At 40.3% G+C, this 13,781-nt stretch overlaps 1 protein-coding gene across 4 annotated transcripts in view; it reads right to left on the reverse strand.

Annotated features, from left to right (window-relative positions):
- The window catches only part of CEP44 (centrosomal protein 44), a 56,601-nt gene that overhangs the window by 24,438 nt on the left and 18,382 nt on the right, over window positions 1-13,781 (reverse strand). For 2 of the 4 annotated variants that reach the window (XM_075197625.1, XM_075197617.1), the window contains exons 7-11: window positions 12,629-12,835; window positions 10,073-10,139; window positions 5,909-6,036; window positions 3,400-3,437; window positions 2,042-2,169 (exon numbers count right to left, since the gene is read on the reverse strand). In XM_075197625.1, coding sequence (XP_075053726.1) covers window positions 2,124-2,169; window positions 3,400-3,437; window positions 5,909-6,036; window positions 10,073-10,139; window positions 12,629-12,835 — 486 coding nt within the window. In that variant the 3' untranslated portion in view covers window positions 2,042-2,123. Of the gene's footprint in view, window positions 1-2,040; window positions 2,170-3,399; window positions 3,438-5,908; window positions 6,037-10,072; window positions 10,140-12,628; window positions 12,836-13,781 lie in introns of those variants that run through there. The other 2 variants (XM_075197636.1, XR_012688255.1) reach the window with 2 other exon arrangements.

The raw sequence follows: 13,781 nt of genomic DNA on the forward strand, positions 1-13,781 counted from the left end.
TGAACAGTGGGAAGACTAAGTTGGAGAAACTAGAAATGGAGCAGACATGGGAAAAAACACAGTCAAGGGAGTTTCTATAACAGTGAATGGTCCACTGGTAGAAACCAAAGGAAGAACTACGTGAAAGAAGTATATTGGCAGAAGAGACAGTGGGATTATCAATGGGAATATTGAAGTCGCCTAGTATGAGAGTATGCAGGTGAAAGGCTAGAGAATAAGTGAACCAGTCCACAAAGTTGTCAAAAAATTGTGAAACTGGACCTGGGGGGACGATAAATGACAGCAACACGAAGATGGAGAGGATAAAATAGGATATGACTCGGAAGATGCAGCTGGAAGAAAGTAGAATGCATACTATACCACCTTGTCTGTTTCTGGGTATGGGAATGTGGCTAAGGGAAAGTCCCCCCAAAAGAGAGAGCTGCATGGTATGTAGGGTCAGAGGAGGTGAGCCAGGTTTCTGTAATGGCAAGGAGGCTGAGGGATTTAGAAATGAATAGATCATAAATGGATGCAAATTTCTTACAACAGATCTGGCGGTCTATAGTGCACTAGAGAAGGGAAGAGATGGTAGTGGATATATGCGAGTGAGGTTGTCGAGATTGAAGTACTGTATAGTTTTGTGGAGGAGCTTAAGCAGATAGTAGGGATTGTACGGGGTCCAGGGTGAAATGTCACCAACAGTTATGAGAAGGAGCACAGCAAGAAAGAGGACATGCTAGGTGATTTGTCTATGTGAGGTTTATATCTATTTATGTAGGCTGGTGAGTTCAAGCAAAAAAAACAGAAACGGTACATGTCTGCAGACTAGCGAGAGGGGAAGTAGCAGGGGCGGATCTAGGAAATTGTTATACCGGCGGCGATTTCTGACTTCTGAGGCTGCCGGCGACTGCACAGTATGTGCAGGTCCGCTCGGCAGTGACAGTGTGCTGCCTGCCCGCTCTGATTGTGTTTTAAACACAATCAGAGCAGACGGGCAGCACATTGTCCCTGCCTGTCGCTGCCGAGCGGACTTGCACATACTGTGCAGCCGCCGGCAGCAAGCTCCTGCTAGGGGGGGGCGATTGCCCCGTTCGCCCCCCCTCCTGGATCCGCCACTGGGAAGTAGTAAAGGGGAAAAAACAATAGGGGATGGAGAATTAGGATGGAAAGAGAGGAGGAGTTTGGAGAGAAACATGGTGAAAGTGAATAGGAGAAAGAGAGCGTGTAAATTGAGTAGTTGCATGATGAAGAGATTTGGATTAATGTGTATTAGCTAGGGTAGGTATTGAGAGAGTGGGAAGGAACAAATGCTCCAAATTGTGCAGGGCAATGTAGGAGGTGAAGGATACTTTCAGGGGCAAACGCAATATTCAATGAGGGGGGTTTCCACGCCACGATACCAGTGGGCGTGACCAGAATGTGTAGGGGCGTGGCTACAAACACACATCGGGTCAAACACACAGACATGTAAATTGTCCCATACACAGACAAGCACAGACAGGATCAAACACAGACATGTAAGCTGTCATATACACAGACACACATTCCTACCTTCTGCTGCTGCCTCCTGCATTACACCCATGCTGGCTGTGTGGGAGGAAGGGGCAGGGCCAAACTGCCAGCAGAAAGCTGTGCTCACACAGCAGGGGACTGACTAGGAGACGATCCTCCCAAGCTACAAGCAGTAGTGGCTGGTCCCCGGAGAGGGGTCAGCCACTGTAAGCATACAGCACCCAGGTAGGACAGGGGTTTCTGGGGACTAGGAAACCCCTCCTAGGTGCGCCTCTGACTTTACCACCCCCTGGCTGGGGTTAATAAAGTATGCAGTTTCTGCAACTCTGACACAACGAGGTCCAGGATGCTGACTGCTGGGTGCAGAGGGTCCATCTGCCAAACAGAGATGGCAACAGCAAATCACAATTGAGCTCAGTGGACAGCTAAATAGATGTTGAAACATAGTAAAGTTCTTTTTCTAACAGGATGACCCCCATATGACCCAAAATGTGATAATGAAACACAAATAACTGAGAAGGGATTTAAAACAGCAGATTTCCTTTTAGTTTTATTTTATAAAATAATACTTTATTGTACACATCCCCAACCAAAATTTACATTTGCTTACAAAAAAATAATCATAAATACTATGATGTATTTGAAAATTTCAAAAGTGTTGATGTCTCTTCCAGCCTAAGGGAAGGGGGACACAGAAAGAAAATGTTAATTATACTACTAGTTGCCCAAACAAAACACTGCTAAATGTATTGCAACTTAGTTTAAAAATATATGTTCAAAAACACAAAATATTCTGAAAAAAAAAGTATTTTATTTTTTCTTAATTATGTAGAATGTTTTAAAAAAAACAAAAACCAATAGGACCAACAGGGGGGTGGGAATCATTAACCCTTTGTTATTCACTTGACAGACTGAGGTAACCATTAAGTGTAAAGTGGTCTCCTAAACATATTAGACTGACTCATTCTAAATATTTTATTTTGTTCACACTTCTATGGGACACTACACAAACACAAAGCAATATTCTCACATTCCTATGTTGCGGCTCCTATGCTCTGATTAGTTGGTCCATGGAAGGTAACAGGAGTTCTGTGCAACCTCAAAAAGCTAAAATCACAACGCTGAACACTTACTCAGCTCAGGCAGTTTAATGACTTGTATGCAGCTTACAGAAACAAAATTAAAAGAGAAGAAATAACAAGTAGGCAGTATTGGCTACTTGTGGTAGTCAATTCTGCACAAATTTTGCCAAGATATTGTTTCAAAGGGTCTTTTCAAGCATTGCCTATTGAAATAGTCTACAGTGAAACGCGTAGCAGGGACACAAATCGTGGTTAGCTTGATCAGAATCACTTGTGAAATATTGCTAAACTAATGGCCAAATTATCTCTTGGCATTGATAGGGCAATTTATGTTTAACTTTTTTTGATTAATAAATTAATTTAATAGATATAATCAATAATGTCCTAAGTATGTATTAAATTGGCTTCTTGCTTTCTGAACAGGCTGCATTCCTGGGTTGTCATATATGTGGATCTAACTGTACATTACTTCATTGTGGCTGTTGAGTACATGAAGGATGGTATTCCTATGCACTAGTCTTCAGGTGTTCAACGTGCAGAGGACACTAGCAGGTATAAGTGAGGACTGATTGTGGTGTACTGTGGGATACAATGGTATTGGTCTAATGTGAAGAGGTAGCTGGGTAAACTATGCAAATCATTTGTCCTTTTTTCTTCAAACTTTCTGGCTTCTAACATTTGGCAATAGCTAGTTGCTGGGGGAAATCATTTCATGCAAACTCCATGTATGGCATTCTGCAATCATATAGTTTCAATATCTATCTAGCAAACCTAGAGAAAATGTTAAACGGCACTTTAATGAATAGTAAACAGACAAACTTACATTTTAGTTAATCTGTCCATTCTTTGTCTTGTGGTCTCCTGTAAACATATAGGAGTTGTTAGTTGACATCATACAGAACAAAGCTATGACCTAGGCTAATAGTTGACACACAATGCAGCTACCTTTGGTAACCGATGGGCATGAAATTAAATACAGTGGAAGCTTGCTGATTAGGTGCAGTATGATATTTGTGCCTCTAGGGTTGAAACACTTTGCCCAGGCACTGTATTCACTATTGGTGCCAATTAACATGATAATCACTGTAGAGCTGTGGCCAAAAATACTGGCACCCTTGTAGTTTTTTGTAATAATGGTCCATGTCTTCCAGAAAATTGTCAAAATAAAAAAATATTTTGGTATTCACATATGCATTGCTTTGGTTTGCAGTGGAATAAAACACAAAAACAGAACAATGAACTAAGTCGCTCACACAGAAATCCTTAAATGAGCTGGACAAAAATTATTGGCTCCTTCTTCGAAGTAGTTAGAAATCATTCAATTTCAAGCAGGTGAGTCTCCTTCAATTTGGACACTGAGCTGACCTATCTGGAGTAGCTGCTACCTACAATATAAAAATCACTCATTAAACCAGCTTGATTAGAGAAAATGACCCATACTCCTGGCCTGTGTCATTGTACATACTGCAATGAGCAAGGTCAGACCGAACATTGTAGCCAAGCATGGACAATCTCAAGGCTACAAATCAATCTCCAGAGACCTTTCTGGCCTAGTTTCCACTGTACGTAATGTTATTAGAACGTTCAAGGCCGATGGCACTGTAGCCAACCAACCTCCTTGAAAAGAGACAGAGAGAGACCAACTGAACAAGCCAAATTTCTACTTTGAACCCGTCTACAGTGTCTAAATGTTGGTGGATTAACTGTGGAACAGTCTCTAAATTTTGTTGGAGTAACTGTGGAGCTGTAGGAGACCTAGTACATGTGTTCTGGTCATGTTGTCATTCAGTCCCTCTGGCAGGAGATCTTTGATCTAGCCCAGAGAATTACCTCCATATCCTTAAGTCCAACCCCATCCTCTTACATCTATACCCCGACTAACTGCCTAAACACCATCATTATGTTTCAGGTCCCATTTTAATAGCCACTAGAGCAGCAATAGTGCAGTTTTGGAAAAAAAACATCTCCTCCTACCATCCAAAGTTATTGCGAAAATCCACTTTAGTTTTCAAATGGAGATATTAGATGCCCCAAATTCTATGGCACCACCCTCCCCCATTGTTAAATGGATGTCGTGGCACGTATTTACAACAGATGGTGAAGGCTTCAGACTTATCATCCTATTGAACAGTCTAGTTCCCCCAGCTCCCATCTCAGTTAATATACCCCTGGTTTCTAGTCAAGTTCTCCCTGCTGTGTCAACTTATCACCCCCTAACTAGTTAGATACTGCTTGTATGTACTTTGCTTAACGCTATGTGGCTAGGTATATATTATGTCTGCTCCTCACTCTGTACCCCCCCCCCCCACCTCTAAAACACTAAATTCTACTAAAAATTATTGATGACAAATTCCTACTGGGAACATGTCCTGTGGACAGAGGAGATCAAGTTCTAGAGGCTTACTGTTTGCTTGTTTTTTAGAGTACATCATCCCTATGTTTACAAATAGAAAAGAACACCTTCCTTACAGTCAAACGTAGAGGAGGTTCAATTATATTTTGGGGTTGCTGTGCTGCATCGGCTCCTGGATGTCTATGTGCATGGCATCATGAAATCTGGAGATTACCAGCCCATTTTGAAGCACAATGCTAAATCCACTGTCAGAAAGCTGGGTCTCTGTCTAAGGTTATGGGTCTTCCAGCAATGACCCAAAACACAATTCAGTACAGTCCAATGTCTTGCTTGAACCATTCCTGGGTGCTTTTTGCAGTGGCCAGCAATGAGCCCTGATGTCAATCCCATAGAAAACCTGTGGAGAGATCTGAAAAGGGACAAGACACCCTTCAAATCTGGGAGAACTGGAGCAGTTTGCACAAGAAGCTTGGACCAAACTGTCATCAGAGAGGTGCAGGACGCTCATCCCTAACCCTGTATTGTCTACTGTTTGTGCATTGTACGGCGCTGCGGAACTCTTGTGGCGCCTAGCAAATAAAGGATAATAATAATAATAATAATAATAATAATAATAATAATGGAAGAGGTTGATTGCAGTTATTTTGACCAAAGGCTGTGCTACCAAATATCAAGTCTAAGGTATCAATTTTTTCAATACCATTTCTTTTAATCTTCTGATATAAAAGCATATACAGTATTAAATTCAGTATCAAAAACAAAGGTTCTATATATTAACAGAGAAAGAATTGTGGAGACCAAATACAGTTGTTAATTTCAGCTTGTGTTACAGGAAATTGTGTGATATTAGAAAAAAGTGCAAAGGTGCCAATATTTTTGACCACAACTGTAACGTAAAAAACATTTATCAGCACTAATGCTTACTTGTTCTTTTGACCCTGGAATGGAATTCACTGAATCATTTGCCTATTTTACTTACTGTTGAGTCCTCTGTGAAGTTCCTATAATTAATGTCAATAGCTATGGGAGATGTGTCTGGAGATAGCAGAGAAGTATATCCAGAGGACTGATGATTGTTCTCTGAAATATCTGCCTTGACGTTCAAATCTGTGGAAAAAAAAAAATCATTCTAAAATAATCTTTGTCTTTGTCTAGGGTTAACTATCAAAACAACTTGATTTACTGCACTCATAATGAACAAACTGTGTTTATATGAAACACTACTGTTACTGGTCCAACTGGGGTTATCCAGCAGTTCTTAGTGTTAAATTATAGACACACAGAGAAATGCCAAGCAGCCCAGACAACATGAAATCCAAACCTCTAACCTCAAGAATGTGCTGCTGATCATTTCTAGAGATAAGAAAACCATCAGTGCTATTAATAGGTAAACATTAGAACACTGTTTGTTAAAACTGTGAAATATTATTTTATGGAATTAAGACATTATAATACATTCTAAACACATCTTCACAAAATGAATGTAATGTTAATAATGCATATTAAATCATATGATTTCTAACCTGTGTCTAAATTTCACTGTACAATACTGAATACTGAATTTATTCTTCAAACCACTAGATGGCAGTAGAACTACATGCTGCAATATAGAGACTTAGAGGAAACTCAGTAAATACTAATCTGCAATATAAAATCAACATAATATGTGATTTCATTATTTAACATAGATAAAAAATAAAATTAAAAAACAAAGGAAAGAAAAAACACAACTACTTACAAATCAAGCCAACAGTGCCAATTTTGAGAATTTAGATTTACCATGTTTTCTGTTTTTTTTTTTTAACTTTACGTTTTTAAGTTATGCAAACAATAGGAATGCCTCTTCCTACCAGGCTGTGAGTGCTAGAGAAAAAGAGCATCCTGTATATTGTGGACGGCATTTGGGTACAGCTGCTCATTTATCAGCTCTGTGCTCTACCTCCCACATAATCATCTTCTTCTCACAAATATAAGACAGTTGTGTGGCGAGTTTGATTCCCGACCAGGCCATATCTGTATGGAGTTTGTATGTTTTCAGTGTGTTTGCGTGCAGGGGCGCATGCAGTGGGGGAAGGGGGGTTACCTAGTCTCTGAAAACCCCTGCCCTGCCAGGTGTGCCTTATGTTTTTATTAACTTTCTTTTTCCCCACCCCTCCCCCGCTCACAGCACTCCCCGCTTAATAAAAACATCATTGGTAGTCAGTGGCAGCAACAGGCAGCCAATCGTGAGGCTGCCTCTTGCTGATTGGCCTCAGGAAGTGCAGGGAGTGCTCATTTCTTTTCCTGTCTGAGCAGCGCGAAGTGATGCAGCAGATAGCAAGGCAAGTGTGTGTGTGTGTGTGTTGACAAGGGGCTTGTGTCAGTCTAATGTGTGAGGTAGGTAGTGGCTAATTAATGGGTGTTATTGTGTTTGTGGGGTGATGGAGGGGCAATTTAAGTTAATAGTGGGGTTGGTGCAGACTTATCAATGTAGGGTGGGATGATTAATTTAATATTGAGGTGGTTTGGGCGCTATTATTAAATGTGTGGCAGAGTTTTGGAAAAAGGATTGCCATTTCTTAAAAGTAAATGCAAGTTATTTAATGTATGGTAGGAAATAAAATTATTTAATAAATATGATTACTATTAATTTAATGTTGGGGTTGTTTGGGGGAAATGGGTCTTTTTATTAAAAGGTGAATAAAATTATTTTACAGTGGGGCTGGTTACAGGAAAGGGGCACTAATAATAAAACATGAGTGGTTTTGATTTAATGTCGGACTGCATAGAGGCAGGGAGGCCTACTGTGTCCACTCATTGCTGATATTTCTATATGTCATGTACCTATTCTATTTCCAAACAGGGAACCAATATTCCAGGATCCAGACAAGTACAAATGAGCCTAGGACCCAAGCGGCAGCAACAAGTATTGAAAGCGGGAAGAACAGGTAGGAGAGAGCACGACATACTGCAAACTGTCCTGATTCTGGTGGGGCAGTCCTGAGTTTGGGGACCGACCCACTCAGTCAGGACTTTGTCCCGACTACACGGACAGTTGGGAGGTATGTCCCACGTCACACTGCTCTACTCATGAAGGGGGAGCTGCATGCACCTTACAGTAGTGCACCCAGCATTGCTTGTGTATTTAAAGGGAAATTGGAAGAGTTGGAGAGCTACCTAGCACTGTCTAAAATTATAGCAACGCCCCCATACATGCTGGTCACACCCACTGGTGGTGTGCTGTGGAAACCCCCCTCCTCAAATCCTGCGTTTGCCCTTGGCGTGGGTTTCCTCTGGGTGCTCCGGTTTCCTTCCACACTACATACTAGGAAGTTAAGTGTGTGTGTGTGTGTGTGTGTGTGTGTGTGTTCGGACAAATATCCTCTACAGCGCTGTGGAATTGGTGGTGCTATATAAATAAATGATGATGATGAGCAGTTATAAAGATGGTAAAGAGTGCCATACCGGACACGCAGTTACTCCGAGCTGGCGGATGACCACAATAGTACTCATGCAGCAAAAGAGATAAGTCTTTTCCAGAACTTGAAGAGGAAGGAGGTTCAGTTGACAAAAATTTTGAAAGACTATCAAGGCTGCCAGCAGTCTTAAGGCTTTTACAAATGACCAATTCTTCTTAATCTTTCATCTCTCCACATTCCAGTCTCTCCTCATTCCAACCATAACACACTACAGATAGCTGCACAATAATGTCAGTCACCAATGACGGCTTTAATATTGGTGGCTGATCACGCTTCTGCCTTACAGTCGCCACACCATCTCCCCAAGAGCTACAACTGTTTTTCCACTACCTTATATACCCATTATTCTGCAAGCCTCTTAGATTGTAAGCTCATTGTGACAGGATCATATATACTTTGTTTCATGTGAACATAACTTATTTATTTCTATCATGATCCTCTCAATGCACAGTGCTATGTAATATGTATTGATATTATACAATATTAAACCAGGAATCATTTTTATTTGGAGGTTTTAAAAAGTTTTGATGTTAATTTTCTTTTGATAGATTTGAATTTGAAAATCGCCAAGAAATAACCTTTTGAATAACAACTTCAGCAAATCTTCATTTTACTAGATTCCTCCTCAATTAAACATAAACATGAAGCGAATGATCAACTAGGAAAAAAAAAAAAATGTACAGAACCGATGTGCTTGGGTTACAAAGCAAATTTGAGTTTCATAAGAAATCTGTAGCTCACATCAAACAGTTCCCTATAGCATTACATCTATTGTTTCATGGAAAGTAAAGATTTCAAACTCAGAATCTTGATATACTACTGCAATAATGCAAATAATATTATCTGTACCACAAACATTTTGGGAGATGTCAGTGGAAAAAGGAATTTATACTCTGCAGAGGCTAGGGATGCTTTGGAGGTCTCGATTTTTAACTGTGGTGAATTACGGAAAAGAATAAATAGTACACGAGTCCTGTATGATTGTTAGTATTATACACTATGGTGTCATATTATTTTAAGACAGAAAGAAAGCTGTGCGGATCTATACATTAGATGATAGCTAGGAAAAGAGTGATGGATCACTGGGCAGCACAGTGGCCTAGTGGTTAGTACTTCTGCCTCACAGCACTGGGGTCATGAGTTCGATTCCCGACCATGGCCTTATCTGTGTGGAGTTTATATGTTCTCCCTGTGTTTGCGTGGGTTTCCTCCGGGTGCTCCGGTTTCCTCCCACACTCCAAAAACATACTGGTAGGTTAATTGTACTGCCATCAAAAAAATTGACCCTAGTCCAGGGGTGGGCAAACCTGTCCTCAAGGGCCATATCCAGTTCATGTTTTTAGGATTTCTTTAATCATGTACAGCTGAGTTAATCTATTTGGCTGGGTCAGTAATTATCCCACCTGTTTCTACAGACAGAAATCCTAAAAACATGAACTGGATATGGCCCTTGAGGACAGGTTTGCCCACCCCTGCGCCTAGTCTCTCCCTCTCTGTCTGTATCTGTGTGTGAGTGTGTGTCCATATTAGGGAATTTAGACTGTAAGCTCCAATGGGGCAGGGACTGATGTGAATGAGTTCTCTGTACAGCGCTGCGGAATTAGTGGCGCTATATAAATAGATGATGATGATGGATCAGCTGTTTTAACTATAAACACAGCACACTGCAGTTATATTATACTCACCTTCATTTGTCATTCTGCTTGATGGACAGTCCTCACTTATAGTAGTGAACTCACATGTCAAATCTCTCTGGAAATATTAAAGAAACATTTTTTTTTTTTTTATATATCATTTTCTTTAAAAAGTATGTTGCACCATATCATTTTGTAAATAAAGTTGCAAAAAAAAATAAATAAAAATGATTAGTTGACCAGCAGCCTTTGCGTTGCTCAGACCAAAGTAAACACAAATATTTAACACCACAATTGCAAACGTTTTCTTATATAAAAAGCAAAGATTTCCTGAGCTCAAAGCTAAAATGGTTATTTAATTATTTTTTTTTTAACTCTTTTGCTAAATAATGTTCTCTTTGTTACAATATTGTGGTGTTACATACAGGGTACAGCACATTTAGCACAGAATGTAGGAGTAGAAAATAAATGGTTATGTGCTCCACATCCAGCAACCTATCACAGTCTCACATACCATAAATACATAGTTGCCTACTCTCCCAGAATGTCCAGGAGACTCCTGAACTTCAATCTTCCGGAAGTTCGGTAAATTAAATGGAGGGGGCGGGACTTAATTACGAGATTCACGCGTCATCACGGCCCCGCCCCTGTTGGTATAGGCCAAAAATGGCAATGAAAGATTAGGGGACGGGAAGAATCCTGGAAAATGATTTGCCAAAGGGTAGCAAGTATGCATGAATATGAAAGTCGAACAAGTAACAGCCAAGAGTTAGTACCAAAAAACCCAAAAAACACAACTCTATAATCATTATAATAATGATAAGTACAGATAAAAAGAAACCAGAACATACTGCGTCTCTGCCAGCATGTTCCCATCCATCTTAGGAAGGCTAGAGATCCTCTAACCATATTTTAAAGAACCTTACCCTTTTATGGGGGTAAATATATCAATCTGCAGAAATTTAAAACATCGATTTTCTGCAATTTGCTCGCGTTAATTAAAATGACAATGACACGTTCCCCCTGGTGCTCATATAATATCCTTTAATATTGTAGCATTTGGTTTACCAAGTTATCCCATTGTGTGGGGAGTATCCAATAAGTACAGCACACTTTCTAGTTAAAAGTATAAGTTTATGGATGGGAATCAATTAAAATTTGGTGATTTTCAACATCTCCCATTAGCCCAAAACACCGACTAATGACAGGACTGAGCTACCAAGGCATAAGAAGAAGAGTCGGATATATAATCTGTTGCTGTGGTATACAGGATACGCCCCATACCTCATCTGTTACAGTATTTACATCTCTTCTTAACAATTCCCTGATCGGGCAATATTCCATTCCTACATCTGGGCTGTATACAGATACCTGACTATGTATTACTGTCTGAAGCATTGACATAATTAATGATTACTTTTTAAGTGGAAATCTAGTGAATGGGAGCGACTTATCTACAGGCTGTGCTGATCTTGATGTACAGGAAGCATATATGGAATATAATCATTATAAGAAATAAAAGTAATAATGACATGCACACTGAATGAAATGGCTTTGTGCATGCCAAGTATGCTGCAGGTGGCCAAAGGCAGGCGACGACTGTCATCCACGAGTCGGGGAGTTATTTACGCTGTATTAAAGAGGTTTTACAGGTTTTATTGATGCCCAACAGCAAAAATAAACTATGTTGCAATTTAACAGTGTTAAAGTGGATATGACCTGGGCATTTACTACAATTCGTGATAGGGAAAATAAATCCAGTTGACAAGGGTGCCATGGTGAATAAATTTGATGCAATTCTTTTGCTTTACACAGATACACGGACACACATTTCGCTTGTTCTACCATATACAGAAGGAAACTGGTGTTTGTAAAGGGGTGTCCACTACTGGACAACCCACTCTTTATGTACTCTCCTCCCACTTACAGCTAATGGAGTGTGAGCTCCTCTGGTACCGCTACGGTTACCTGCAGACAGGGGCTGCACCAATCTGTTTATGCAGCTCACAGCTCAGCCCAAATGACTGGGCAGACGGCATCTTTCTGCACAATACATTACAAGAGGAAGGGTCTATAAGTGGACGGTCTTAAAAATTGAAAATAATTTTGCACAGAACCTTATATTTTTATTGAAGAAAGTCTATGTATTACTGTACTCTTAATAACTATGAAATGTACTTTAACCTTACTTTGCCCTTTACATTTGTCTAATGGGAACAGTTAGAGATGACTGTATGATCATATGCGTTTTATAGGTGTTTCTTCAAAGGTGTTACTAAGTCTGCTTGTAGAGTTTATCATTCTTTCCATCTGTTCCATAATCCCAGAGCCGTCCTGGCAGCTTTAATCATGTGTGATAAACCCCCTCACAATACAAAAAATTGGGGGTATGGCCTGGTGAAAAGGGGCATATATCCCTTAATGGTTAGACAATAGGCACAGAGGTGGCAGTCACAACTCCCTATGTCTGCTCCATGCCCTGCACACAAACTACGTCTAGCACATGCTTTCCCCAAAATAGGCACAATTAAGAAAGGACAAAGTGTATGGTTCTAGCACATAGCTACAATGACTGCATCATTAGGGACATGGTTTTGTTTTACAGACCTGTTTATGTTGCAACAAGCGATCTGTTTCCAAAAGAAGAACGCGGCTAAGGAGGTTATTCCAGTCTGTCTCATCAATAATTATTTTGCCTTTCGTACTGGTCTCCAATGCCTGCAGTCTGTCCTCCATCCAATCTAGCCGTGCAATCTTCTCTTGACATTCAGCAACCTGGGCCTTTAATAACTCTATCTGTACGTCCTTTGTCACCTGCAATGAAACAACTTCTTTACATTTCCCAAAACATATTTAGATTAGCATCTCACATAAAAGAACTGCCGTTACATCACAGTTTCTTCACTTTTATGTCAGAACAGCCATATCTAAATAATTCATAAGCTACTTGCTGACTAAACTGCACAGTTTACATTATTTTATGGTCACTGACCTGAATCAACAAATATATTCGCTTGCTAGCAACAATATAGGTTACAACAGACTTTTTACAATTCGGTTACATTAAGTTATGGGTAAGTTATGACAAGCAGGGCAAAGACATAATGTGGTGCTGTCCACGGAAACTACTCAGATCACTGCTATAATTTATAAACTGCACTACAATAATGAGAGCATCTGATGGGCCGATATGAGCAACAGCACATTATTCCTTGGTGCACTATGTATCATGTGTATCCCTCATTTCTGTTGTCATTAGGAATCCGCTGAAAAATGTGGGTGAAAAAACACCTATAGGGAGTACAAAAGCTAGTTCAAAAATACAGCACAACACCATGACGTCGGATGGATATCAATAAACAGAAACCGTGTAACCAAGGAGACAAGAGACACGACAATATGAACTCTGCCCAAAATGTTCATGGGGCAGTACAGTGGTTTTGTGGGATAACTGTACCGTGTTACTATTTAACCTGTGTAGGTCAGAGAGATTCAGCACGGTTGGCTAAGTGGTTAGCACTTCTGCCTCACAGCACTGGGGTCATGAGTTCAATTCCCGACCATGGCCTTATCTGTGTGGAGTTTGTATGTTCTCCCAGTGTTTGCCTAGGTGTCCTCCGGGTGCTTCGGTTTCCTCCCACACTCCCAAAACATACTAGTAGGTTAATTGGCTGCTATCAAATTGACCCAAGTCTGTGTGTATGTGTGTATGTGTGTATGTGTGTGTGTATGTGTGTATGTGTATGTGTGTATGTGTGTG

The sequence above is a fragment of the Mixophyes fleayi genome, chromosome 1, assembly GCF_038048845.1.
Source record: "Mixophyes fleayi isolate aMixFle1 chromosome 1, aMixFle1.hap1, whole genome shotgun sequence".
Taxonomy (NCBI): Eukaryota; Metazoa; Chordata; class Amphibia; order Anura; family Limnodynastidae; genus Mixophyes; species Mixophyes fleayi.